A 25,589-nucleotide genomic window follows, 5' to 3' on the forward strand; every position below is an offset into this window, starting at 1 on the left:
ATATCTCTGCATCTATTCTTCTGCTCATTTGTGTAACATAATTACTATTTTTACCTTAACACTCCCCCAATATTTCTTTTAAGCTATCTCATGATGAGCAGTGGATTTTTTTTTTCTATTTCTACTTTCCCCTTATGCTCTATCACTCCAGGCCAATTTTCTTGGATTATTGTGTCAAAGTTATTTTTTCTGGTCACAACTTTCAGACAATCAATTATTCTTACATGTTCTCTTCTTGACCTGTTCTCCAGATCCATTGTTTTGTTTATAGGTTGTTTAACATTCTGTTCTATTTTTCATTTCTTATAATTTGTTTTGTTATGTCTTAGTCTTTTAGAGCTTCACTGACTTACTTGTGCCCAATTCTAATTTTCAAAGAGATATTTTCATTTTTGAAACTGTATTTTCTTTTCTATTTAGTTAACTTATTTCATAATCTTCTTATTTTTTGAATAGTTTTTATTTTTTAATGTTTTAGTTTTTCCTCAATGTCACTCATTCAATTTTTAAAGTCTTTTTAAAGTTCTATAAATTCTTTTTGTAGTAAGTTTATTTTTAATACACATTCCTTTATGAATCATGTTGGGAGAAAAATTGGAGCAAAAGGGAAAAGCCATGGATATGGAAGAGATAAAAAAAAAAAAAACAGAAAAAGAAGTGAACATAGCATGTGTTTATTTACATTCAGGCACCTTAGTTCTTTTTCTGGATGCAGATAGGATTTTATGTCCAAAGTCTATTGGGATTGCTTTGGATCAATGAACTATTGAGAAGAACCAAGTCTTTTATATTTGATCATCACACATTCTTGCTATTATTGTGTACAATAATTTGTTTTGATTTGTTTTGCTCAGCATCAATTCATGTAAATTTTTCCAGGCCTTTCTATAATCAGCTAATTCATCATTTTTTATAGAACATTAATATTCCATTACCTTCATGTACCACAGCTTGTTCAGCCATTCCCCAATTGATACACATCCACTCCTTTTCCAATTCTTTGCTACCACAAAAAAGAGCTGCTACAAATATTTTGGCACATGTGAGTCCTTGTCCCTCCTTTATGATTTTCTTGGGATACAGACCCGGTTATGACACTGCTGTGTCAAAGCATATGCATAGCTTTAAAGCCTTTGGGGCATAATTCCAGATTGCTTTCCAGAATAGTTGGACCATTTCACAATGTGACCAGCAATGCAATAATGTCCTAGTTTACCCACATTCCTTCCAAAATTTATCATTGTCTTTTAGCCAATGAAAAGTGTGAGGTTGTACCTCAGAGTTGTTTTAATTTGCATTTCTCCAATCAATAGTTATTTAGAGCATTTTTATATAAATATAAGTGGCTTTAATTTCATCATCTGAAAATTGTCTGTTCATATCCTTTGACTATTTATCAGTTGGGGAATGACTTGTATTTTTATTATTTTGACACAGTTATTTATATATTTTAAAAATGAGACCTTTATCAGAATACTAGCTATAAAAATTTTCCCCAGCTTTCTTCTTCTCTTTTAATCTTATTTCTGTTAATTTTTGTTTGTGCAAAAACTTTTTTAATTTAATGTAATTAATGTAATCCTTTTTGCCTTTCATAATGTTGTGTAGTTCTTATTTGGTCATAAAATCTTCCCTTCTCCAAAGACATCATAGGCAAATTATCTCTAGCTTTCTTAATTTATTTATAAATTCTCTCTGGGTGAGGAGCTATTTGATGTTATTCTTTGGAGTAGAAGCTTTTTTTTTAGTATTATCTTCTGAAGTTGAACCCTAATCTTCCTTATTCTCATAGTAACTTTCTATGGTTGGGTTTTTCTTTGCCAGTTCATTTTGTAAAAATAAGTGGTATTAGTGTAAGCACCTCTAATCATAGGGAGGGGGTGCCTCTAGCTTCACTTCAGCTCTCCCCTCTGACCTGGAACCTCAAACCAAGAGTTTCACTATCTTGCAAGAGTTCATAGCCATCAGAATCCCTGCCCTAATGCTAATGTGCTCACCTGGTGTGCTGGCTCCTTCTCATCCAGGGCTGTGTCTCTGCAGCACAGCTGAGCCTGGTGTTCCCAATCAGCCAAGATTTACTCAGTCTTTTCAGACTCAGACCCTGATTCCTCACACTGTCCAGGAAATGAAAGTTTCTGTGGTTCCTGTAGAGGCTTCAGCCAAACCAGCTAACCTCAGAAGTCCCACTGGGTGTTTTTGTAGAGCTAGCTTGGAAGTGTTTGCACTTCATACTGGTTAATTGCTTGACTGAGGTTTTCCAATCTTCTTGGGTTATACCAGAAGGACCCCTGCTCTACTCTAAGTCTTCCTGATTTTCCTCAGTGCATTTTTACCATAATATGCAAATTTGTTCTATTTGTGAGAAAAATATGGAGAGTTTGAAATTTACTAACCTATCCCACCATCTTCTCTTTATTCTAATTTTAAAGAATTATTTTCTTCAGTAAACTTTTGTACTTTCTTTTCCATTTGGCCAATTCTTCTCATTACATTTTCATGCTTCTTTCTAATTGGCCTGTTCTGTTTCTAAACTATTTTATTTCAGTATTTTGTCTGTATGTTTCCTTTACCAAGTTGTAAGTTCTTTCTTCATGATTTTCTTGTGTCACTCTCATTTCTCTTCCCAATTTCTCATCTACTTCTCTTATTTTATTTTGAAAATCCTTTTTGAGCTCTTCTATGGCCATGTTTTACTTGAGGTTTTGTTTATAGGAGTGTTGACTTTGTTGTCTTCTGACTGTGTATTTTGATCTTTTCTTGTTACCATAGAAACTTTCTATAGTCAGAATTTTTTTTTATTGTTTACTCATTTTTCCATTATTTTCTTGACTTTTTTTTTTTTTTTTTTGCTAAAGCAGAACTCTGCTTCCATTATGGGCACATTGTCCTAAGCAACATGTTTATTTTAAGTCTTTTTTTGAGCTACTTCTAGGAAGTTTCTGTAACTTCCTGTAAAACTTCTGTAAGTTTTCAGTTCTTCTAAGATAAAGATCTAAGAAGAGGGCTGTGTACTACTCTCTTGGTCTATCTTCTAGTTTGTGAGTGACCACAAGCACTCTTTTCTGCCTTGCAACTCTGATAACTGTCCCTATCCTACTGTGACTGTGAGCTCTGCTTTATTAGTGCTCTGCTCACCATTGGACTATCACCCAGGACTGCAGTCTTAATCCAGATATGGGCAACACAAGAGTCCTAAACCCAGTATTAGCAAAGAGGTTCTGTAATCTCATTCTGACAATTACTTGACCCCCTTACTCTATGTGAGAATGATTAGAGCTCCAAAAACATCCACTGCCACTCTTAATTCAGTTGCTACCAAAGGCTGCTCCTGATTTGCTAGGACTTAGATTGCACTGGTGCAGTCTATGCTAGACTCTTCTTTACTCTCACCCTTATATGACAATCCTTTTCTATAGACCTTCTAAATTGTCTTTGGCTAGATTATTTCACCCTGACCTTTTGTGAGTTCTGTTGCTCCATAACTTGCTTAAGGGAATTATTTAAAAGAAATTATTAAATAATTTTAGGGGAAGTTCAGTAGAGTTCCTACCTTTCCTCCCCACTCTTGGCTCCACCTTCCTGAGTGGTCAACATTTGCAATATTACAGGGAAATTTGTAAATTGTCTCGTAACATTCAGTTTCTCCCATTTTTTTTTTTTTTTATTAAAGAGGGAACTTCTTAGGACTTTTTATTCTTGTCCATAAAATTTTTCATAGTAAATTTATTTATTTTTAATATACATTACTTTATGAATTATGTTGGGAAAGAAAAATCAGAGCAAAGGGGAAAAACCATGGGATAAATTAAAAAACAGAAAAAGAAGTAATAATTTACAGTCACTTTCCTTATTTCTTTTTTATAGATGCAGGTGGCATTTTCTGTCTGAAATCTACTGGGATTGCTTTGGATCTTGTCTATAAGCCTAATTCTGCTCATAGCTAATATTTGAGCAGCTTCATCAATATTCTATCTTACTAATAGTGTAATGTGTTACATATGCATATTCCTCTCCCCTTCACCTTTCCTTTTTTAATTGTGTTTTTTGTTAAAGTTTCCTGAGCATGTCCTTGTCCTTCAGGTTATTATTTCAATTCTTTCTATGATAGTAAAGAAAAATATGGTTAGTACCATGCGTAGTTACTTAAAAATTTTGCCTTTGGTCTTCCTAAGGCACTCATTTATAAGTGTTTTACATTAGCTTCCACAGATTTATTTCATGATAGTGGATATGTCATTCTTCCTTTTAATGTACTTGTGGATACTTTTTTTTTTTCAGTTTACCTTTCATTGGACTATATACCTTTGAAGTACTTGTAAAAATCTTGGCAAGAGGCTTTGTTATAGGACCTTTCACATTCCTAAATGATCCCTGGAACTGGTTTGATGTTCCTATTCTTACAATGGCGTAAGTAAGATTCATGGTAAATAAGTAGTATGACAACAGGGAAAAATGATTCTTTTCATATAAAATTTCTTTATCTAAAGAATATATATGAACCATGGTGTCCAAACCTTGGAGTTTTCATTTGATACATTTAGTGAATTCCAGATGATTTATATTTATTATAAATTTTAATTTTCAGTATTTGGATAAGCAGTGGTTATAAGTAAAGTTTGGGGCTTGTTGGTTTGTTTTGTTTTCTTTTTTAAATTGGAGTAAATATGTGATCTGTGTCCCATGAAATTTACCATGAAAAAATGAAATAAGAATCCTCAGAATAATTGGCATTGAACCCTTGATTCCCAGCCTATTGATCCTTTTGTTAGTTCACCTTTCTTAAGTGCTAACAAATATCCTAAATTCCAGAGACACTCCCAGGAAAAGTTTCTACTACTAATATAAAGTTAAATAATTTAAATGTGTATTTATTAGAGTTAATGTATTTAATAAATTTACTTTTCATTGTTTTTGAAAGATGCATTTTTTCCATTTTTGTGTGTCAAAGTTCTTTTTGCTAGTTGTATCAAACATTAATCTTTATCTGTTACCCCAACAATATAATAACATTTATTTAGATTTAATATCTTACCCAAAGAAACAGCAGCATATATAAAGCATTCCTGTTACTGTGATGGATAGAGATTGGACTTGGATTCAGGAGATCTGAGTTTGAATCCTGACATTTATACTTATAAGATGGACAGACCTGACCAAATCATTTCTTTTCTCCCAGAACCTGTTTTCTATTACATAAAATGGATTTCATCATATGATCCACTTTACAGGATTGCCTTGAGGATCAAGTAAGATAGCAGCTAAGCAAGCAACAAGCATTTATTAAATAACATGCTACATGTCAATCAATGTACTAATATATATATAAAATGGTTACAAACTTTAAACTGCTATATAAATGATAACTATAGCAGTTTTACACCCAACATACTTATATGGGAAACTAAGAATATTTTTATTCCATAACTACAACCACTAGCACTCCCTTTAGTTGCATAAATGGATTATCATAAATTCATGGAATTTTGAGCTTGAAAGAACTTGAGAACATGTAGTCCTAACCTCTCATTTTTTTTCATATGAGGAAATTGAGCTTCAGGGAGGTGAAACTACTGACTGAAAGTCACACAAATAAAGGTGACACAAGTTGAAGATCTCATGGTCTAACAAATCTCCACTTTCACTGCACAATACTTCCTCTTGAAGCTCCTTTGTTTATATATTTTTTAGAATTTTTGAAAGTTTTTTTTCATTTCTTCAAAATATTGAAGTTTTTCATTATATTATTAGAGATAATAAAGTGAAAAATATAATGGGTGATATTTATTACATATTATTAATCAATAACAACAGCAATAATAATAAATTCACACAGTATTCCACATAATAAAATATATCATTTGGTTATCATAGTAATAGTTGGCATACTGTAATCATTTTACAAATGGATAGAGTGATACTGAGTGAAAGTTAAAGATTTTGCCCGGTATCCTAATGTTTGAATCAGGCTTCCATTTCTATTACTCCTCTTTGTTTTTGCTTAAATGAAAATCTAGTTATTAAGCTTAGACAGAAGCAGAGAAGACTTTTTAGGGGATTGGAATGGGCAGATTCTGGAGAAACATGATAACTACTTTGAAAAATTTCATGGGCTATCATGTGGAAGAAGAATAAGATTTATGAGATTGTTTTACGCTTAATCTCAAAGGGCAGAACTAGGATCAGCGCTTAGAAATTAGAGAGCTCTCTGGTAGTAAAGAATCCCCCTTCACTGGTTGTTTCTGAACAAATGTTGGATAAGGTAGAGATGATTTTTATTCCATCTTTGATCAAATTGATTTCTAAGGTCCCTTCCAATTGTGTAATTCTATTTCTATTCTATTAAAATAAAATTTTATTCTACTACATTCAAAAGACAATGCCTGAAGATAAAAGTTTATTAAGCTTAAAATAGCATTAAAAGCCTGTTAAATAATTCTACTATGTGCCTTTGAAACTTTCTAAATTTTGTATAACTTTAATTTAATTCCACAGGTATTTGTGCATATTTATAAATCTTTTCAATGATTCAGCTCTTGGAATTTTCTCTGTATTGAGAATTGTGAAAGCTATTTCTCTAACTACAGGTAAGAAATATTTAATATGAATTATTTGTATCTTTATTTCCCTTATTTTATGTGCATTAGGGTTGAGAAAAAGTTGGTTTGTTAGTCTGTCATCTCCCTTTACCACAACTATCATTTGATACACTATATTTGCACTGGGAAACTTTTTTGTTAAGTTGTGACTGATTTTTGTGATCCCTTTTAGGATTTTCTTGGCGAAGATAGTGGAGTGGTTTGTCATTTCCTTCTCTAGCTTATTTTATAGATGGGGAAACTAAGGCAACCAGGATTAAATGATTTGCTCAGGTGTCTGAGTAAATGTCTTATGCCAGATTTCAATTTATGAATATGAGTTTTTCAGACTCCAGGCTGGGCATTTGTTCTACTGTAACACCTGGCTGCCTGGGAAACTTTAGACTTGTTCAAAGTATAGAATCACCAATTTAGATATGTGAATATCCTTTTATGTTACTCAGTCCAACCTTTTCAATTGACAGATGAAGAATTGAGGCCCACAACAGTCAAGTGATGTGTCAAGATAATACTAAATACCTTTGAAAGGATTCTAATTCAGGGTCTACCGCACTCCCAGGTTTAGTACCCTGTCCAATCATGACATTTTAGTTACTTCTTTTGATATCTATTCCTTTAAAATTTTAACCCAGGTTCCCTGAATATAAATCTAGTACTTTTTCTGTTGTACTGCACTTGGAAAACTATATCAGCTATTGCAGGAAAAAGCTAGATTAAACATTATCTTGTTAAAGTAAAAGAACTATGATAAAGGGTGATATAATGACAAAATATGTGGATTTGAGGCCAAAGACCCTGGTTTCAAATCTCAGTCCAGTTAGGTAAGATATTCAAGTGCCTGTGATTCCCTTCTTTTATTTCACTGGCTCTCGTGTAGAAAATAAAATAGGTTAGATTAGGTGACATATACTTTTCAACTCTGAAACTGAACTTCTGGAACTTTTTTTGCTGGCTTTGATTTTGGGAAGGTGGTTTATGAGAATCATAGATGATGAAGGATACATTTTCATCATGATTCTTATTATTTAATAGTTATATTAGCAAAAGTATGAAATATAAATTAATGTATTTAAATTGGGAAATTATTTTTTACATATGTAACATTGACTCTCTGATCAAAATCAATCTTTAAGACTTAAAAGTATGAATTTTTCAAGTCTACATAGAAGATATAGAGTTTAAAGTTTTGAGAAGTGTTCTATTGAGTAAAAATAAAAATGAAGAGAATAATTCACAATTTTGCTTAGTTTAAAATAGGAAGTTCCAATTCACTCACTGAAGTTGCATTATTAATGCAGAATTTTTTGTTACTAAGTTACTAATATTACTATTACTGCTTGAAGAACCCCAGAAAGTACCCTTGCAGTATGAATACCAAAGTGGAAAGAATGCTACACTAGTAGTTAGAAAGACTTGAATTCAAATTCTTTTTGTGACCCTTACTAGTTGCGTAACCATCAACAAGTCATTTAAGCTCCCCGAAGCTTTTTCTCTTCATCTGCAGAATGAGGCTATCTGCTGTAATCACATCAAAGAGTTACTGTGAGGCTCAAACAAGATGAAGAATGTGAAATAACTTGCAAATTTGAAAAACTTGATGTTGTTGGCAAAACCAATGAATTGTATAATAATTGAAAACATTTTTCATTTTGTCAGGAATTAAAATTCAGCATTTTCTTGTTGCTCTACCAATATTCCATTAAAGGTGTTCCATTTGTTATTCATTAACCAATTAAATGAATGGTTGCTCTTTATGTGTCTTAGCAAGCAATTTATTAATTTGGGTATTCAAGCTAGTTCTTAAGGGAATATTTTGCCACCAGAGATCATGTCTAGTAGCATTCACAGTAAACAGATTAATTCAGACATTAAGCTGAAACTTTCATTGAGAGCTAAATCATTTGATTTACATGGTCATTCATTTGAAACACTAACATCTTTTCTAATAGGTGAAAAAGTCTATAATGAATCCACTCTGATGTTTTATTTCATCCTAGTATTGCTATGCATACCTTCTGTTTTCAGGCCCAAGAGCTGTTGTAGGGACATTGACTCGGTCAGTGAAAATGTTTTCTCAGATAGTGATCCTGATTATTTTTTGCCTGAGTGTCTTTGCTGTCATGGGAATGCAACTATTTATGGGCAAACTAAAACAGAAATGTCTGCGATGGCCTCGAGAAGAGGGAAATATCACTTATATGCCATGGGACAATGAAGGTAAGTTTCACTACTCTGAAAACATGTAGGCTTCCAGCAAATGTACTAATGCTAGATACATGAGAAATCATAATGGATCAAATGAATTAACTAGAGTTAGAATCTCTGTCAGTCTTACTTTTTTGTTAACTATTTCTTTCCCATTTGAGTTTAAAAGATGTGATTTTTTTCCTATAGATATTCAAATCAAGAAAAATGAACAAGGGAATTATCTTGAAAATTTTGTCATAAAAAAGAAAAAAAGAAAATAGGTTTTAATGCTGTATAAGAAAGACTGAAAAAATGTTGCTTATAGAGAGTTCTTTTTAAAAGGAGAACAATGCATTTGTCTTTTTAAAAAAATTGAACTTACTAAGGTACCATGAAATGTATAATAATATAGATTTCAAGTTAGGAGACTTAAATATTGGGGTCAAGTTCTAATTTCTGTCTGTATGACTGGCATTTAACTTCTTTGAAGTGCAAGTTCTTTATCTGGAAAATAGAGATGTTTAATTATATGACCTATCTCATAAGATTGTCCTTTTAAATTTTTTTTAAGAAAACACTTTGTAAATCTAAAAGAATGCATAAAAATGGAAATGATCTTTACAGAATTGCCTAATCCAGTAGAGTATGGAGGCAGCTTATATTGATAAAATTTCTACTTCTGTGCAATTATAAGAAAGCATATATTTGCCTTATATGAAAAGTGAGTACTTTGAAGTGCATTTCTGATAGAAGTATTATTATTTTTTTTTTCAAGGCGGTCACATAGCTAGGATGTATGAAGTATCTGAGGCTGGTTCTCCTGACACCGGGGCCAGTACTCTATCCACTGTGCCATCTGGCTGCCCCTGTATTTCTTGTTCTGTATGAAATAATCATGCCCTCATAGTTGTATATATTTTAAGGCTGTTAAAATTTGATAGTATTTTTCTTGGCAATTAAATTTCTCTTGGTTTCAAAAGGATTTTATTTAGGTCATCTAAAATGCATCAGAAGTTCCTTTTTAAATCATGGTCAGGCAGACTTTTTTCTACTATATGAAAAGCTTTTAGCTCTTATTTCTTATATAAGTGTTTTTCAGAGTTTTGATTTCCAATTCCCATAAGTAAAAAGCTTTTGAATATTATCCAACATATGCAAATTTACTGATAAATTTTATTTTATCTATTTTAGAAATTAACTCCTTAGGCTGTTATGCCATTTCCCATCTCTCCTAGATACACTAAATTTTTTATTGTCTTTTGCTTAGTATCCTTTGCTTTTCTATTTCCACACTTCCTAGTATATCCTCCTTTTCCCCCTATAACAGAACAAAGAATAAATGGGAAAGAGGGAAAGAGATCAAAGACGTAACAAAAAATAATGGCTAGGAAAGCATTAGAAGCACTTTCAATAAATGCAGAAGTAAAGTAAGGATGATTCTCCTTTTCTTATTTTCATGACATTCCTTAAACAGCAAATATTGACTTTTATGTTCTATTTCTCTATTAATTTACACATTTAGCTTTATTTTACAAAACAACTTATCCAGTTGAATGTTTAACATAAAAGATGTATCATTATTTAAAATAAACTCACTGTTCATGTCTGAAAACACTTATTTTTTGCACCCACAGTGCACCCACTCTCAGGTTAGAAGTAATAAGTAGGCCTCTGCATGAGTTTTCTGGAATCATAATTATTCATTGCATGGATAAAAAATTTAAAGTTTTTTTTCTCATTTTTATCAAATAAGAGAAAGCAGCCAGATACTGATGAATGCTTACTGTCCACCAAGAGATAAAATATATTATCAGAGTCTAATATACAGAGTAAAATGGAAAAAAAAAAACATTAAATTTTATGTTCTACTTCACAGGAGCCTATAGTCAGTGTGAATAGAGTTGTGATTTTTTTCTCCTCTTCTTTCCCATGGGACATGGTTGTGTACTAATTCCATTAAAAGTGTGTTTAGAGCCTGGGAGAGATAAAAATGAATATAGGACAAAGATCACTAGTTTCCCTCTACCTTTTTCAAGGTATCCTCTGACCCATTTACAAAATTTGTAAACTAGGGAAGGGAGGGAGATGGGAGGAGAAACAAGAAGAGAAAGGGAGAGGGAAAAGAAGCAAAGAAAGAGAAAGAGAAGAAATAGAAACACCACAACTTGTTCCTAGAGAGTAGAGAAATAATTTTTTACAAAGCTCAAAGGAAGTTTGGAATCTGTCAGTATTCTATTCATCATTCTGCCCTTTATCTTCTTCTTCATTTCCTCTTTTATCACTTTCTTCATAAATATCTTTCAAACCTTTTACCTTTGCTTCATCTTCATCATTATCATCTCTTTCCTCTTCATATTTCATCATTGTTCAGTCATTTCAGTCATATCTTATTCTTATTAATTGCATTTTAGAGTTTTCTTGATAAAGGTACTAGAGTGGTTTGCCATTTTCTTCTCTAGCAAACAGGCTTAAGTGACTGGCTGAGGATCACACAGCTAATGTCTGAGACCAGATTTGAATTCATGAAGATGAGTCTTCTGATTCCAAGCTCAGTCCATTGGGCAACAGAGCAGAAAATAAATAATACTTTAAAATTAAACAAATGTTTAATGATCTACCTTTTATAATTCTTCTATATGCATCAGAATGGCAAAATAATATTTAAGAATACTTTGATACTTTTTTGTTGTTTCTTCTGACTGATATTATTCAGAATCTGACAAGTATTGTATTAATTCCTTCCAAGATTTTCATTTTATTTCAATTGAGTTTGAAGAGAGAACTCCATTTTCATTAAGAAGAAACTCCTCAAAGGAAATTTACTTTCAAACTGAGTTTTCATCAAAATAAAAATAGCATATAAAATCTGATTTAATGTCCACAAACTTTGGCACTTAGAACCCATCCAAATAAAATAATGCTTCTCTATGATTAGAACTAAGAAATAGATAGCACTAGATCATTGACAGTGTTGTTACCAAGAAGGTAAGTATTTTATTAATAAATTCTGAACTCTTCAAGACAAAGGATCAATAGAATTTTATATTTCTGCTATAATTTCAAATTTTCCTTGCTGGCTTGCTCATTCAGCCTGTCTTTTTCATTAAATATTATATTAATTTGTTCAATAGTTTCTTCTTTTTCCTAGGGTTTTTGGATTCTCTTATGGTTCAGAGTAGAATCCCTTTCTGAAAAACTGATAGATTCCAGCCCTAAAATGGTGATATTCTGGATTTTTCAGCTCAGGGAACTGGGATAAATATACAACTGCCTTTCACATCACATACCACAAGCCATGGGTTGTAGCTTCCTTAGTTTGAGGCTTCTGTTCATGCTAGAAAACTCAAACTAGGTGAAAACTGAACTGATGATCCTTCATTATTATTTTGTCCTTTATACTCAGATCCACAATCAACATTACCACTACCACCATTAATCCTCACTCTCTTCCTCCTCCATCTTGCTCTTTATATTTCCACTGATCAACTTGACTTCTGGAACATGATAACCTTCTCTTTTCTTCAATACATTGACAGTAACCAAAAATGATTATACAAAACAACCAAAAGGACAGAAATTTAAAAAATACCTAAACTAAAAAAAAAATACAACACTACACCATTGTTGCATATTTTATCAAATCAGTTAAGAAACTGAATTCATTTAACAAGCATTTGTTAAGCACTATATTGAAATATATTATATCTGAAAGAATGGACATTTTAAGTTGAATATGACAGGGTTCCTGCCTGTAAAAAGCCTGCAATTTGTATGAGAGAGATCTAGAAATGAAATAATAAAAACTAGAACAGATAAAAATAAAAAAAAAAAAGAATGACTATAAGAATTCATAGAAGGGAATATTCACTTCTAGCTGGGAGAGTTTGGGAGAAAAAAATTGTTAAGAAGATAGTATCTCCGGTGGGCCTCACAAGAATTCAAACATGAGAGGAGAGATCTCCAGGGTAAAGGAATAATCTGAGCCAGGTCAGAGGTTGGAAATCTTAAGAATTATTGAGAGAAAAGCAAGAATTCCATACTTTCTCGAGCATAGAGTACGTGGAGCAAAACAGTATAATACAACGTTAAAAAGCTAGCTTTTATTATTACAGTGGAAAGTCATGAATACTGATCAAAGAGCATTGGATTTTATTCTGTAGGTACATAGATGATATACCTCAGAGACAATAGAATATGTGTACATATATCAAAAAGATATGAGACGGAAATGAGGAAGTGGGTTAGACTTCTGAAATAATTTGTTACAATCAAGGTGTTCATGAGACTGATATGACAATTTGATTCCAACAGGGACCACTTGAAGCAGGGATACATCCAGTATCATTTTCTTTGATTGAAGACTTTATATTTCTATAATATTTTCTGTAAGAAGTATATAAACTGGGACAGCTAGGTCGTACAATGGATTGAACACCAGCCCTGAAGTCAGGAGGACCTGAGTTCAAATCTGGTCTCAGACACTTAACACTTCTAGATGTGTGACTCTGGACAAGTCACTTAACTCCAACTACTTCAGCAAAAAAGAAAAAAAAAAGAAATATATAAACTACAGTTAGGAACACAGCTTAAATTACATGACTGTGAACCTCACTTGCAATGTCAACAACTTATAAAAAATTGATAAGGGAATTTTAAAATTTGGAATATATTATACCTTTTGATTAAAGTCATGTGATTACATTTTAAATATATGTCTTTCTGCTAAAAATAATTCATAGAAATTAATGCAGGATAGCAAATTGGTTCATTATATAATCACAAAAATTAAATTTAAAGGATGTTTAGCAGGAAGTTATTGTAATCCATTTCTGAATAAGAATCCTCTTTTTATACAACATAAGACAGATGGTCATGTATCTACTTATGCTTCAAGACTACCAATAATTGGGTATTTTGCTTAATTTAATAATGACATTCTTAGAACTTAATTATTATCTTCCCATATAGGAATGTAAACATTTGAACCTTATTGATTCATCTTTCATGTTTCTCATTTTATGCTTTTTTTCAGTCTTGTATTTAAAAGTAAAGTTTCTATTTTGCTTCAATCTTTTCATCATAAATGCTTTAAATACCTCGATTTCATTGAATATCTTCCCTTTCCCCTAAAGCATTAAAACCAGTTTTAGTTGGTAGATGATTCTAGGTTTTAAATCTACTTACTGGACCAACACTCCTTTAATATGGTAGCTGCTAAATCTTGTGTGATAACTCTGGTACCAAGGTATTTGAATTGTATCTTTCTGACTGCTTGCAATATTTCTTCATTGATGTAAGAGTTCTGGAATCTGACTGTAATTTTATGGCGGGTTTTGTTTTGGGCTCTTTTTCAGGAAGTGATTGGTGAATTCTTTCAAATTCTATTTCACTCTCTTGTTCTAGGATATGGGTGGCAGTTTGATAATTTCTTCAACTAGGATAGTTTTTTTTGTATCTTTGGCATCTAATATAATGTCTAGACTGTTTTTTTTTTTTTATGATGGCTTTCAGAGAATCCATTTCTCTTCTTGATTTATTTTTCAGTTGATTTGTTTTCCCAGTGAGATATTTCAAATTCTCTTTATTGTTTCATTTTTTTTTTGAAATTGTGTTTCATTGTTTCTTGGTGTCTCATGGACTAATTAGCTGTCAGTTGCCTAATTCTGATTTTTAAGAACTTTCTTCAGTGAGCTTTTCTACTTCTTTTTAAATTTGCTTTTTATAGTGTTTTTCTCATTAATGGATTTTTGTGACTTTTAACCAAGCTTTTGAATCTCTTTTCACAATTTTCTTGTGTCAATCTCATTTTTCCCCAATTTTTCTTCTGCCTCTTTGATTTTCAAAACTCTTTTTGAACTGTGATTGGACTTCTTTTTGAGAGGGCAGTGTCACTTTACATTTTTCTTTAACTCTGCTTGCAACTACTTTGATACTATTGTCTTCTGGTTTATATCTTGATCTTAACTGTCGCCCTAGGGACTTATTATGATCAGATACTTTTTGTTGTTTCCTCATTTTTCTAGCCTATTTCTTAATTTTATGTTAAAGTTGGGCTCTACTCCTGAGATAGAGGGAGCATTATCCCAAATTTCAGATTTTTATTCCTGCTCTTTATAGAGCTATCTAGGAGTTGGTACATTCTTAGTGCTTCCAAGGTGATATTGTCAAAAGAGAGATGTGATCATTGCTCTTTTGTTTTGTGCTCTGATCTTTACCCAAGAAGGGATTTTATTCTATGGGTATCCACCAGTGATAGCATTCTTCTTGAGCATATAACTGTGACCAGATCTTTTACTTTTCTTCAGCTTTTCTTGATAGTTCTTTCCTCTGACTAGGAATTCCCTCCCAGATATCCTACATGTCCATGAGTGACCACAGTATTCTTTACTGTGGAACCTCACTCTGGAACCTCAGCTTAAGTCTCTGCTCCCTTGCATAGTCATCCGACCTTTTACAGTATGTGGGATTAGAACTGCCAAAATTGCTACTGCCCCCAAGGAGTCACCCCCAAGGGAGACCCTGTGCTCAGTGTAATGCTACAGAGGCCCACCATTGTCCTGATAAGACAACTCATTCCTGTTGACTTTCTAATTTGTCCTGACCTGGAAAATCGTTTCTTCTGATCTTTTCTTGGTTTGTAGCATCAGACTTTGACGTGTGAAGTATTATTTTAGAGATTTTTAGAAAGGAATTTGAGAGAGCTCAACTTAGTGCTTTTCTACTTTGCCATCTTGACTTCTTTCTTCCCCCTGAGAGTCATTTCTTAAACATATAAAATATGAAACAGCCCTTTCTTCAATGAGTTTATCTGCATTATAAATATAGAAATAATCATTTATGGAAAGAGTACTACCTCTGGGTTTAAGAAAAGTCCTTCTGTAGTTTGCATTATAGAAACTGGACTTTCATATAAACTAAAGATGATTAAAAATGTAAGTAAAGAGGGGAATGTATTCTAGCAATGAACACAATGAAGTATCATCAGGAGATTGAATTTTGAGTTCAGTGAATGACAGAAAGACCAACTTGACAAGAACATAAAATCTCTGTAGCTCTATATCCCGTTTTTATCATCCACAAATTTGATATTCTTAAGACTCACAGATAGGAATCACCTTCTTAATCATATAATTTTCTTTGAAGAACTATGTAAATATATTAGAATCTTTCTACTTTCCCCTCTCTTTCTTTCTTCTCTTATTCCCTTCTGTTTTTTGTCTCCTGTTTATCTCTCCATTCTTTTTTCCTTCCTTTCATATTTCCTCTTTTCTTTTCTTCATCTGCTTTGCTCTCTCTTCTTTTTTTCTTTCTTCTCCTTCATTTCTCTTCTCCTCTTCTCTTTCTCCTTTCCTTCTCCTATTCTCCTCTGTCTTCCCTTTTCCTCTCCCCTTTTCTCCTTTCTAACTCCTCCTCCCTCACACATACATATAATGTTTTATGTAATGTTCTCTGCTTTGGTTTTCTTGGGATCTTTGGGAGCAGCCTTCTTTTCAGCTTAGTAATCACAACAACAGGGGTTAAAGTCCAAATTCTTTATTATCTCTTTCAAAGTCTTGTCTCCTTTCCTGGGACCCACTTAGCTTTCTTATAGTCCAGATTCTTTATTATCTCCTTCTTGGAGCTGGGCAGCTTTCTGGAGAGTCTTTCAGACCAGCCTTGGTCTCAGTGAAGAAATGCAGAAGGAGAGCCTGACACCAGTGGCTTGACTGAAGATCAAATGAATGTCTGTCCTTAGTTCTAAGAGCTTGAGCTCCCACTTGTCTTCTCTGGCTTCTGAATCTCCCCAAATGAATCATGGCTGAGGATCCTAGTTTATATGCTCTAAACTGAGTATAAACCAATCATTATATCACTAGGAAACCATTATTTGTTGTAAAATTAAATCAATCATACTGAACCATTCTAAACTAGATAACCATTGGTTCTATCATTTCCACTGACTTAGCATCTTGTAAGAATCCTTTGTTTCAAGTTCAGAGTTCTGGCCCATAACAGTTTTATATATTAAAAAAACTATTTATTTTGGAGCAATATCTGAATTTGACCCTAAGAACTAGTTCCTAAGATAATTCCCCTTCTGCTACATCAGATCTAGATACAACATAACACATAAACCAACAAATAACATTTGCTATAGAGAAACTACAAATCAATATTACTTACCCTGTATATGCAACATTACCACAAAGTAGAGCAGACAGAAAGAGACAAAAAGAGAAAAAGCAGGGCTCTCAGATAATATTCTAAATCAACGATCTGCAATTGGATTCAATATACCTGATAATTATTTATTCAAGAAGTATTTGTTTAACTATTTACTACATAAGATTTGATGCTAATAATATAAAGACAAAACACAAATCTAGACAATTTATAGTTGGCATTCTACCTGTGGGTATGCAATTTCTTTGTGGACTTAGAGTTGCATTTTTGTTCTGTGTATCATATTCTTTTTTCAAGGTGCAGAGTTGAAAACAAAGATAACAGAATTTATTTGATTTAAGCAACATAGGTTTTTCATATGATTGTGATACAATCTGACAAATATTTCTTAAATTCCTATTATGTGAAACATAATGTTAGAAGTAGAGTTGAGATAAATATATATATAAGATTAAAGTAATTGGATCTTTAGGTTTAGAAGGGACATATAACTCATTCTTAAATAAAATTACTCTTTTATAAATTATTGTAAAATGTAACAGAGATATGTGAGTTCCAAGGGAAAGCAATTCATTTCTTCCAGACATTTCTATTGTGATATGAAATATGTTTAAAAATAGAAAATGTGACTGACCACATAGTAGGGTAAGGAGATAGTTTTGCAGAAAGGAAACAATAATTATTTTAGAACTGGAGAGCCATGGTTCAGTTCCCATCTTTGATATTTATTATATATGTGAATTAGGACATGTTGTATACACTTTCTGCATTTCAGTTTTCCCATCTGTAAAAAAAAGTAAACTTTAATTTATTAATTCTCACATTTATTCCCTTGCTAGATTCTATAATACTAAGAAATATAGAAAGGAATGGACAGGAAAAATCTGACATACTGTTCTGTTTTGACTGATGTTTCACCTTTATATGTGGTATAGATTAAATGAGCTTCTAATATCCTAGGCATTTCAAAATAAATTAATTATCTTATTCATATTTTTTTTCCAAAATAGACTATTTTTATTATATGGAACGACAAAAGGATGCTCTACTTTGTGGTAATGTTGCATATGCAGGGTAAGTAATATTCATTTGTAGTTTCTCTATAAATTGTATCAAGTTGTGATATAACATGAGTCAGATAATTCTTTGAGTGTCTGAAACACACAAAACATTGTACTGAGATGTGACACAAAAAATTATACCATGATATTTCAATATACCTTTTTATAGATAATCAGAGGCTTATAGTTACTTAACTATGTTCATAGAGAGTCAAAATTTTACAGTCAGAAAGGGTTCTTGTATGTATGGGAAAAAATTCCATTACAACATATTAATAGTTATGTTTAAATTTTTCCTTGAAGATTTTTTTTTTTTAGTGAGAGGAATTCACTGTTTTCCACTTTGGAATAGCTCTAATAGTCTTTGTAATCTTTTTGGTTGAAGGCTATATTTGAAACATAAGTGTAAGGAATTCTTGCATTATATTGTAAGCTATGCTGCTTACTTCACACACACATACCCCTATTATTATTTTCGTATGAAAAATTCCTACTACAAATATTTTTCAAGTATCTTGTCATACGCCATGAACTATGTGAGGATTTCCTAGGGATGCAAATGTAGATAGACATTGCCCCTGCTCTCTCAATGTGCCTATCTAATGATAAAATAGGGGGGCAGAATTGTGTGTGTGTGTGTGTGTGTGTGTGTGTGTGTGTGTGTGTGTTTAATTGACCTTATTGAAAGGTCATTTAATGATTTAAGTCATCTTGAATAAAAATTAGTTTCCAAGTTTATCATTTCCTTTATGTCCAAGAACTATTCGTAGGTAGTTTAGATGCCAAGAAGCTTTACACATTCTCAACAAATGGGGATCATGGATTTTATTTAAAGACATATTTGAAGATAAAGTCTACCCGCATAGTAGAGCTCTATTTTCATATATATGCATGTGTATGTGTATATACATATACATATACACATATCCAACAAAATAATCACCCCTTCCATATTAGGATTAAATCCTTCAGAATTTGCATAGTATTCCCTCTCATGCCTTCTATATTCTAGTCAAATTGAATTATTCAGTAATTCACCAAATTTATCCAATGTTCTCTTCTTAAATAATTCTTTGAGCAAAAAGTCCTTAATGGAATTACTTCAACCTCTATCTCTGCTTATTGCAATTGTTTTCTTCCTTCAAGAATCAGCTCAGAAAATCTGTAGCTGTTTCAACTTCCTTGTCATCTTCAGGAAGAAATAACCACTTCTTCCTTCTCTGTTCATTTTGATCCCCTCCAAAGTATTTAATCATTGTATAACTTGCATTATTTCATTCCCCCACTCCCAAACTTAGATGACAAACTTTTCAAAAACAAGAACCATGTCTTTAGACTCTGCATATAAGCAAAGCCTAACACATATCTTGTTTATGGCGCTTAATAGATATTTATTGATGAAATGGCATATAACTGAAGGAAGGTTAGTGTACAATTAATAGTTTGACAATAACATTTGAAACATAGGGTCATATTTGTAATGGAAAGAGTCATCTGCATCCAGAAAGAGGACTGTGGGGATTGAATGTGGACCACAACAAAGTATTTTCACTTTTTTTGTTGTTTGCTTGCTTTTTTCATTTTTCCCCTTTTTGATATGATCTTTCTTGTACAGGATGACAAATGTTTAGAAGAATTGCACATATTTAAGATATATTGGATTATTTGCTCTATAGGGGAGGAATAGGGGAAGAGAGGGAGAAAAACAAGTTTCACAAGGGTGAATATTGAAAACTATATGTGTATTTAGAAAATAAAAAGTTTTTTTTTTTTAAAAAAAAAAAAAAGAAATATATGATCGTAGATTTAGACATTAGAACTGAAAGGGAAATTCTAGGTAATCTAGAATCTTACCACCACATCGACAAAGAGAAGTATCAAGAGGTAAATGATTTGTCCAGGGTCAAACAGGAAGAAAGTTATCTTTGGGATTTTCACTAAATCACATGAAGAAACTATGTATATGATTTATCTGATATAAGGGTAACCCTAAGGTGAAGAACCTTTCCCTTTTAATAAAAAGTAACTTTCTTTGTAATTTACAGACTTAGAGAGTTACTCTAATATTAAGGGGTTAAATGATTTGCCAGAATAACATAATCAGTCAAGCTCCAAAGGTAAGACATGAATCAATATTTCCTGGCTTTCAGATCAGCTTTCTTTCCACTGTGCCATAGTTTCTACCAACCTAAAAGTTGTATGGACTTATTTGTAAGATATATAGACTCATTCAAAATACATCTCACTCTACATGATTTATTGTTTGGAGATTAGTTTGTTTATTGTAACTGAAAACATTTAGTAATGAGTTATATATTTGGATGTAGTACCTTGCCCCGAAATTTAATTCTTTTTTGGGCTTTTTATTTGTTTGGCTTATTACTTTGGTTGATTAATTTTGGTGTGACAAAATCAGGAACCAAATTAAAGTGAATAATTTTGTTCTTTTTATGTATGTAGAGAATGTCCAGAAGGATACATGTGTGTGAAAGCTGGCATGAATCCTGATCACAACTATACAAGTTTTGATAATTTTAGCTGGGCTATGTTGACCCTATTTAGATTAATGACTTTGGACTACTGGGAAAAACTTTACCAACAGGTGAGAGCCTAGCAAAACACTATATTTTTATACACAACAAAAACTTTTTTTATGCAAACAAAAACCAAAACCTGATTGTGTTATACTTTCAGAACCCTTTATCAACTTATTTTATTCTGAGACTACATATTTATGTGGGATTTTCTGGGTTTTATCACTCAATTAAATATTAAGTACTTATAATATTACAGGCATAATTCTAGATGCTGTAGATAAAAGAACAAATAATGACACTATACCTATTCACAAGGAAGTTACATTCTGAGCATAGATACAACTATATATAAAGATAAAAATGTGTATATAATAAATAGAAAATGAATAAATATAAATGTAGGCAATATTGTTAAATGGAGGATAATTTTAGAGTGAGGACTTCAAGCAGATGATAATCTTTAACCTGTGTACTAAAGAAATAAAGGATTTCAATGTGTGAGTTAGAATAGAAAATGCCTGTTTACTAGGTGAAATACTGCATGGGGAAGAAGCTGTTTGCATTTTGGGGAGGAAGGATTTGTGCTGATCCAGGAGATAGGTATCTGCTTGTCAGAACACCTCCATTGTTAGAGGTCTCCTGAAGATAGCAATTTGTTTTAGAGTTTCTAGAGGTCCCTCCCTCTGGCTGCGTGTTCATAATATAATTTAGACACTTTTTCCAGAAGTCATTCTGGATATGGAGTATGTGCATAATTTAGAATCAGACCATAGTAATTCCTGCCATGTCATTTGGCATGCCATGCCATGCCATTCTCTGTGCTAGTATGATCTGACTCTATCAATAATACACACTCCATATTTAGAATGAGCTCTGGCTTCAGTCAGTGTTCCAGTTTGAATCACTTGAGGCAAGGCCTCCACAATTTGCCATCCTTTGCAAAGTTGAATTCTTAGGGTTCAAGCAACAGAAGCATTCAACCATGAATTAAATTGTGGATATCTTCCACCACAAGTAATATAGGATACCTGAATATCTTTGTTTTATTGTCATTATTGTCCAGAAAAGCTCTCACAATCTTAATGTTCCTGCAATGCATAGAGATCTACTGTATTCCTTCAACCCAACTGAAGGTATTCTTTACTTTCCTCCCTGACTGCCTTTCTCTTTTCTCCTTTTCAATTTCAGAACCATAATCTCTAACTCCTCATTTAAATAATGTCTTATTGACCTACATTTTGTTTAATAGTTTTTAGTTGAGATAATAGGAAGATAGATTTAGAACTGGAAAAAAATTAGACATTAATCTAATTCAATACTTTTATTTTACAAATAGAGAAACTGAGGCCTGGAAAGGTGACATAAATTACCCAAAATAACACAAATAATAAATAAGTGGCAAGTCCAGGATCTGGTTTCAAAGACTATAACTTTAGAACTATGATCTCTCCATGTTTTTATTTTTATTTTTTAACATATGACCTTATTTATCAGTATGTATATTAGATGAAACAATATAAAACCACTTTTCTTTCCAAAGAAATTGAAAAAATTACAAATGAGGAAATAGAAATATAAACAATTTTCCTTTCTTTTTTTCAGACCCTACGTGCTGCTGGGAAAACATATATGATATTTTTTATTGTTATAATTGTATTCTGCTCCTTTTATCTAATGACTTTGGTCTTGGCTGTGGTCATCTTGGCTTATGAAAAACATAATCAAATAACTATTAAAGAAGCTAAGAAAAGAGATATAAAATACCAGGCATTGTTATATCGGCACAAAAGAGAAGGAAAAAAAGCTCAGGTATCATCATTGTGACCTTAAAATCTTGATATAAATATAGGAGTAAAACTGACTACCAGAAACTATTATTTTATCACTTAGTTTCCAAATAGATGTTAACTCATTAATTCATTCTTAAAATTAATTGTGCCTATCATTTACCTTGAGACATAGTTGAGTAATGGGGCAAGAATGATGCACCAGAGTAATTCATGAAGATTTGTCTTTATGCAGGGATTTTGGTTACAATGTGGAGTTCTGTGTCAGTCTCACTATCTTGATGCTTTAAACTATCTTGATGCTTTAAAAGAGTTTTTTCAAACTCCTATCTTCACCTTCTTGACTTTTAGCTGGTGACATTTATTTTAACTAATCACAAATAAGTAGTTTAAAATGGAGAGAAGAAAATAGAAATAGATACACAGATATGCATGTATTGATGTATATCTATTTATAAATAGATATATTTATAAATATACATAAATATATCTATATATAAATAGATATACATCAATAAATAATCAAACTAAGAAGGCACCCATATTTTTTGTGTGTATACATACATACATATTTACATATACAACTATCTACATATATATTTATATACTTTTTTTCTGTAATAAACACAGATCCCTGAGTTGTGAGAGTGACACAGAACTACATATTGTAATAGAACATTTTGGTTGTCAGAGTCTAGCATATAGTATAAAATTAATTAATGAACCATTCTGATAATAGAGAACATTGTCAGTTTCATGTTTACATGGATATCTCTGAAATTTTATTTGCTTCTGTATTTTATATTAGCTAATATAAATGCTAATATGAAATCTAATTAATTTAAATTAAATGGAGAAAAATTTTTTTCATTCACTAAATGTAACTTAGGAAAGTCTTATTGATTCAATAATAAGAAAATTACTGTGGGTCCTATAATCCTTGGGTACCCCAGAACCATATCAGTATGAGAAAAAATTGGAATGCTTTTGTGATTTAATTTTGAAAAAAAAAATAAAATGCCTTACTTTTTATATAAGGCTAGGATTTCAACCACCAATCAATTACCCATAGTACTGAATTAACATACAATAGTGTTTTGCTGATTTTTTTTTTTTTTTTGAGGAAATGTCTTGATGTTATTCCTGAATATATTTAACTTTTGGCCTGACAGACAATGGTAGCAGAAAGAATACCTGAAGATGAAATAATTATTGAAGATCAAAATATAGGATTTTCAGAAAATTTTTCTGGAATATCGCAATATATCTCAAATGATAATGGGAGAGCAGATGAAAGAAAGAAAAAGTATCAGGAGGACCAGCTTGATGGAGAAGAAAAAGAAATTGATCTAAAATTACATCGATTTGAAACAAAAGACTACATCAGAAGAAAAATTTGTCATCATGCCATTAAAAAGCAGAGACTAACAGATAAAAGCAAATTATCTTCTCCCCAGAAGGTACAGTTTCTTACATAAACCTTATTCAGAGAAGCTACCCTCTGAGAATCACTACTCACATTTTCTTTTCCCCTTGGAGAGAAAAAAAAAAGTTATTTGCATAAGTTTGTATTGTTATGCATATTTATCAAATGGTTCAACTGCCATTACTCAATGGGGAAATTTAAGTATTTTTCCTTATGAGTTTACTAATTTCACAATAAGCGAAGGGTTTTAAGCAACACATAATCTCGCTATTGAGCTCATTCAGAATGGAAACGTTTTCTCAGAGAAGTTTATTTTTGCTATGTATATGGAAATGAAATTGTGAATATTGGAATTGTTTAGGGAAATATTTTTAAGGAAACAAAAGTAAGTAGGACATATGAGAAATGAATACAATAACATATTCTATATGCTAAGGGTATAATTGTTGATTAAAAAGAAAATATTTCAGAGTTGTGTTAACTTAATTATGGTATGAAGAGATGGATATATCTCTCTGTTAAGGCAAAGTAAAAAACAAATATTAGGTGCTTCTAATATGTGAGGCACAGTACTAAATATTGAGGGTCAAATACAAGGAAAAAGAAAGTTTGTGCTCTCAGAGTTTACAATCTAATGAGGAAGACACAAAAGGGAGGTAGAAGTAGAGGAAGGCTATAATTGTACCTACGTGGGGGCATAAGGTGAAATCTAGAAAATCAAAAGTAAGAAGGTAGGGGAATGAAGACTGGCTGTTCTTAGCCCTTCCTCAAAATGAAGATCAACCAGAACTCACCAAAGAAAGAAAGGAGGAAATAAAACAGAGGAGCATTCCATATGTACTGATGAATGTTGCAAGGAGATATTGCTGATAAGGCATGGTGCCCGAAGCTGGGGTGGGTAATGTGGAGAGTGCAAATAATGTTGATGCCAGAATTGGTCTTCCATTTTCTAGCATATTCAGCTCTAATCCAGCCTTCATATAAATCCCAAAATAATCATCAGCCTGATTAGTGAAAAAGAACATTATATTTTGGTGTCTAAAGAGTCTAAATCTTGATTCTAAAAATTAGTAGCCAGTATAGCGTTAAGCGAGTCAATTTATTTTTTATCTTTTTCCTAAAATTTAAAATGGAGTAGATGACCTCTAAGATAAATTTCAATTTGAAATAATTTATTATCCTAAAGTAGAGATTATTCTATTATTTTTCATCTGGTAAAGCATGTGATTATTTGACAGTCTCCCAGTGTAAATAGTTTTGTTTAGTGTATTTACTCCAGTTGCTTTATAAGGTCTAATTTCCTTAGGATGAGGTATCTTACCCAGGATTATTATAAAGTGGTTTTGGCTAGAAAAGTTTCCTTGAAAGATATTCTTTTACTGGTTGGCATAGAGATCTCTTAAACAAGAAAGTTATAGGCAAATTTTTAAATGGTGTGATTCATTTGTCAGGTTACTATTAGAAGGTAATCTAGTTAAGATAAGAAACCAACTGAATTTAAATGAGAAACAGAAAGAAATAAGGGTATTTTTTGAAACTTACTTAATAGGTATCAATTGTAACATACACCAAAAAGGAAAATTTGGCTTACCCCTCCTCTGCTACTCTATACTCATACTCCTACTCCAACTTCTATTTTATTTTAGTCCTGTGATTTCATCAGCACAGAAATTCTCTATGTGTATACTTTACCAAGGAAAATATGAAATTTTTAATAGTTCAGAATTTTACAGGATTGTCAGGAGAAGAAAGAGGCAGTCCCAAGAGAAGTGATGATTTGTCCACAGTGAAACAGCTAGTATGTGTCAGAGTAAAGACTTGATTGTTGGCCT

General features: G+C 32.0%; 1 protein-coding gene across 4 annotated transcripts in view; it reads left to right on the forward strand.

Moving 5' to 3' along the window:
* LOC100932957 (sodium channel protein type 9 subunit alpha-like) overlaps window positions 1-25,589 on the forward strand; it is a 148,288-nt gene that overhangs the window by 51,350 nt on the left and 71,349 nt on the right. For all 4 annotated transcript variants that reach the window (XM_031960528.1, XM_031960532.1, XM_031960530.1 and 1 more), the window contains exons 5-11: window positions 4,279-4,407; window positions 6,493-6,584; window positions 8,622-8,813; window positions 17,957-18,020; window positions 20,468-20,609; window positions 22,147-22,353; window positions 23,504-23,791. In XM_031960528.1, coding sequence (XP_031816388.1) covers window positions 4,279-4,407; window positions 6,493-6,584; window positions 8,622-8,813; window positions 17,957-18,020; window positions 20,468-20,609; window positions 22,147-22,353; window positions 23,504-23,791 — 1,114 coding nt within the window. The remainder of the gene's footprint in view (window positions 1-4,278; window positions 4,408-6,492; window positions 6,585-8,621; window positions 8,814-17,956; window positions 18,021-20,467; window positions 20,610-22,146; window positions 22,354-23,503; window positions 23,792-25,589) is intronic.

This window comes from Sarcophilus harrisii, chromosome 3 (assembly GCF_902635505.1).
Source record: "Sarcophilus harrisii chromosome 3, mSarHar1.11, whole genome shotgun sequence".
NCBI classification, from domain to species: Eukaryota; Metazoa; Chordata; class Mammalia; order Dasyuromorphia; family Dasyuridae; genus Sarcophilus; species Sarcophilus harrisii.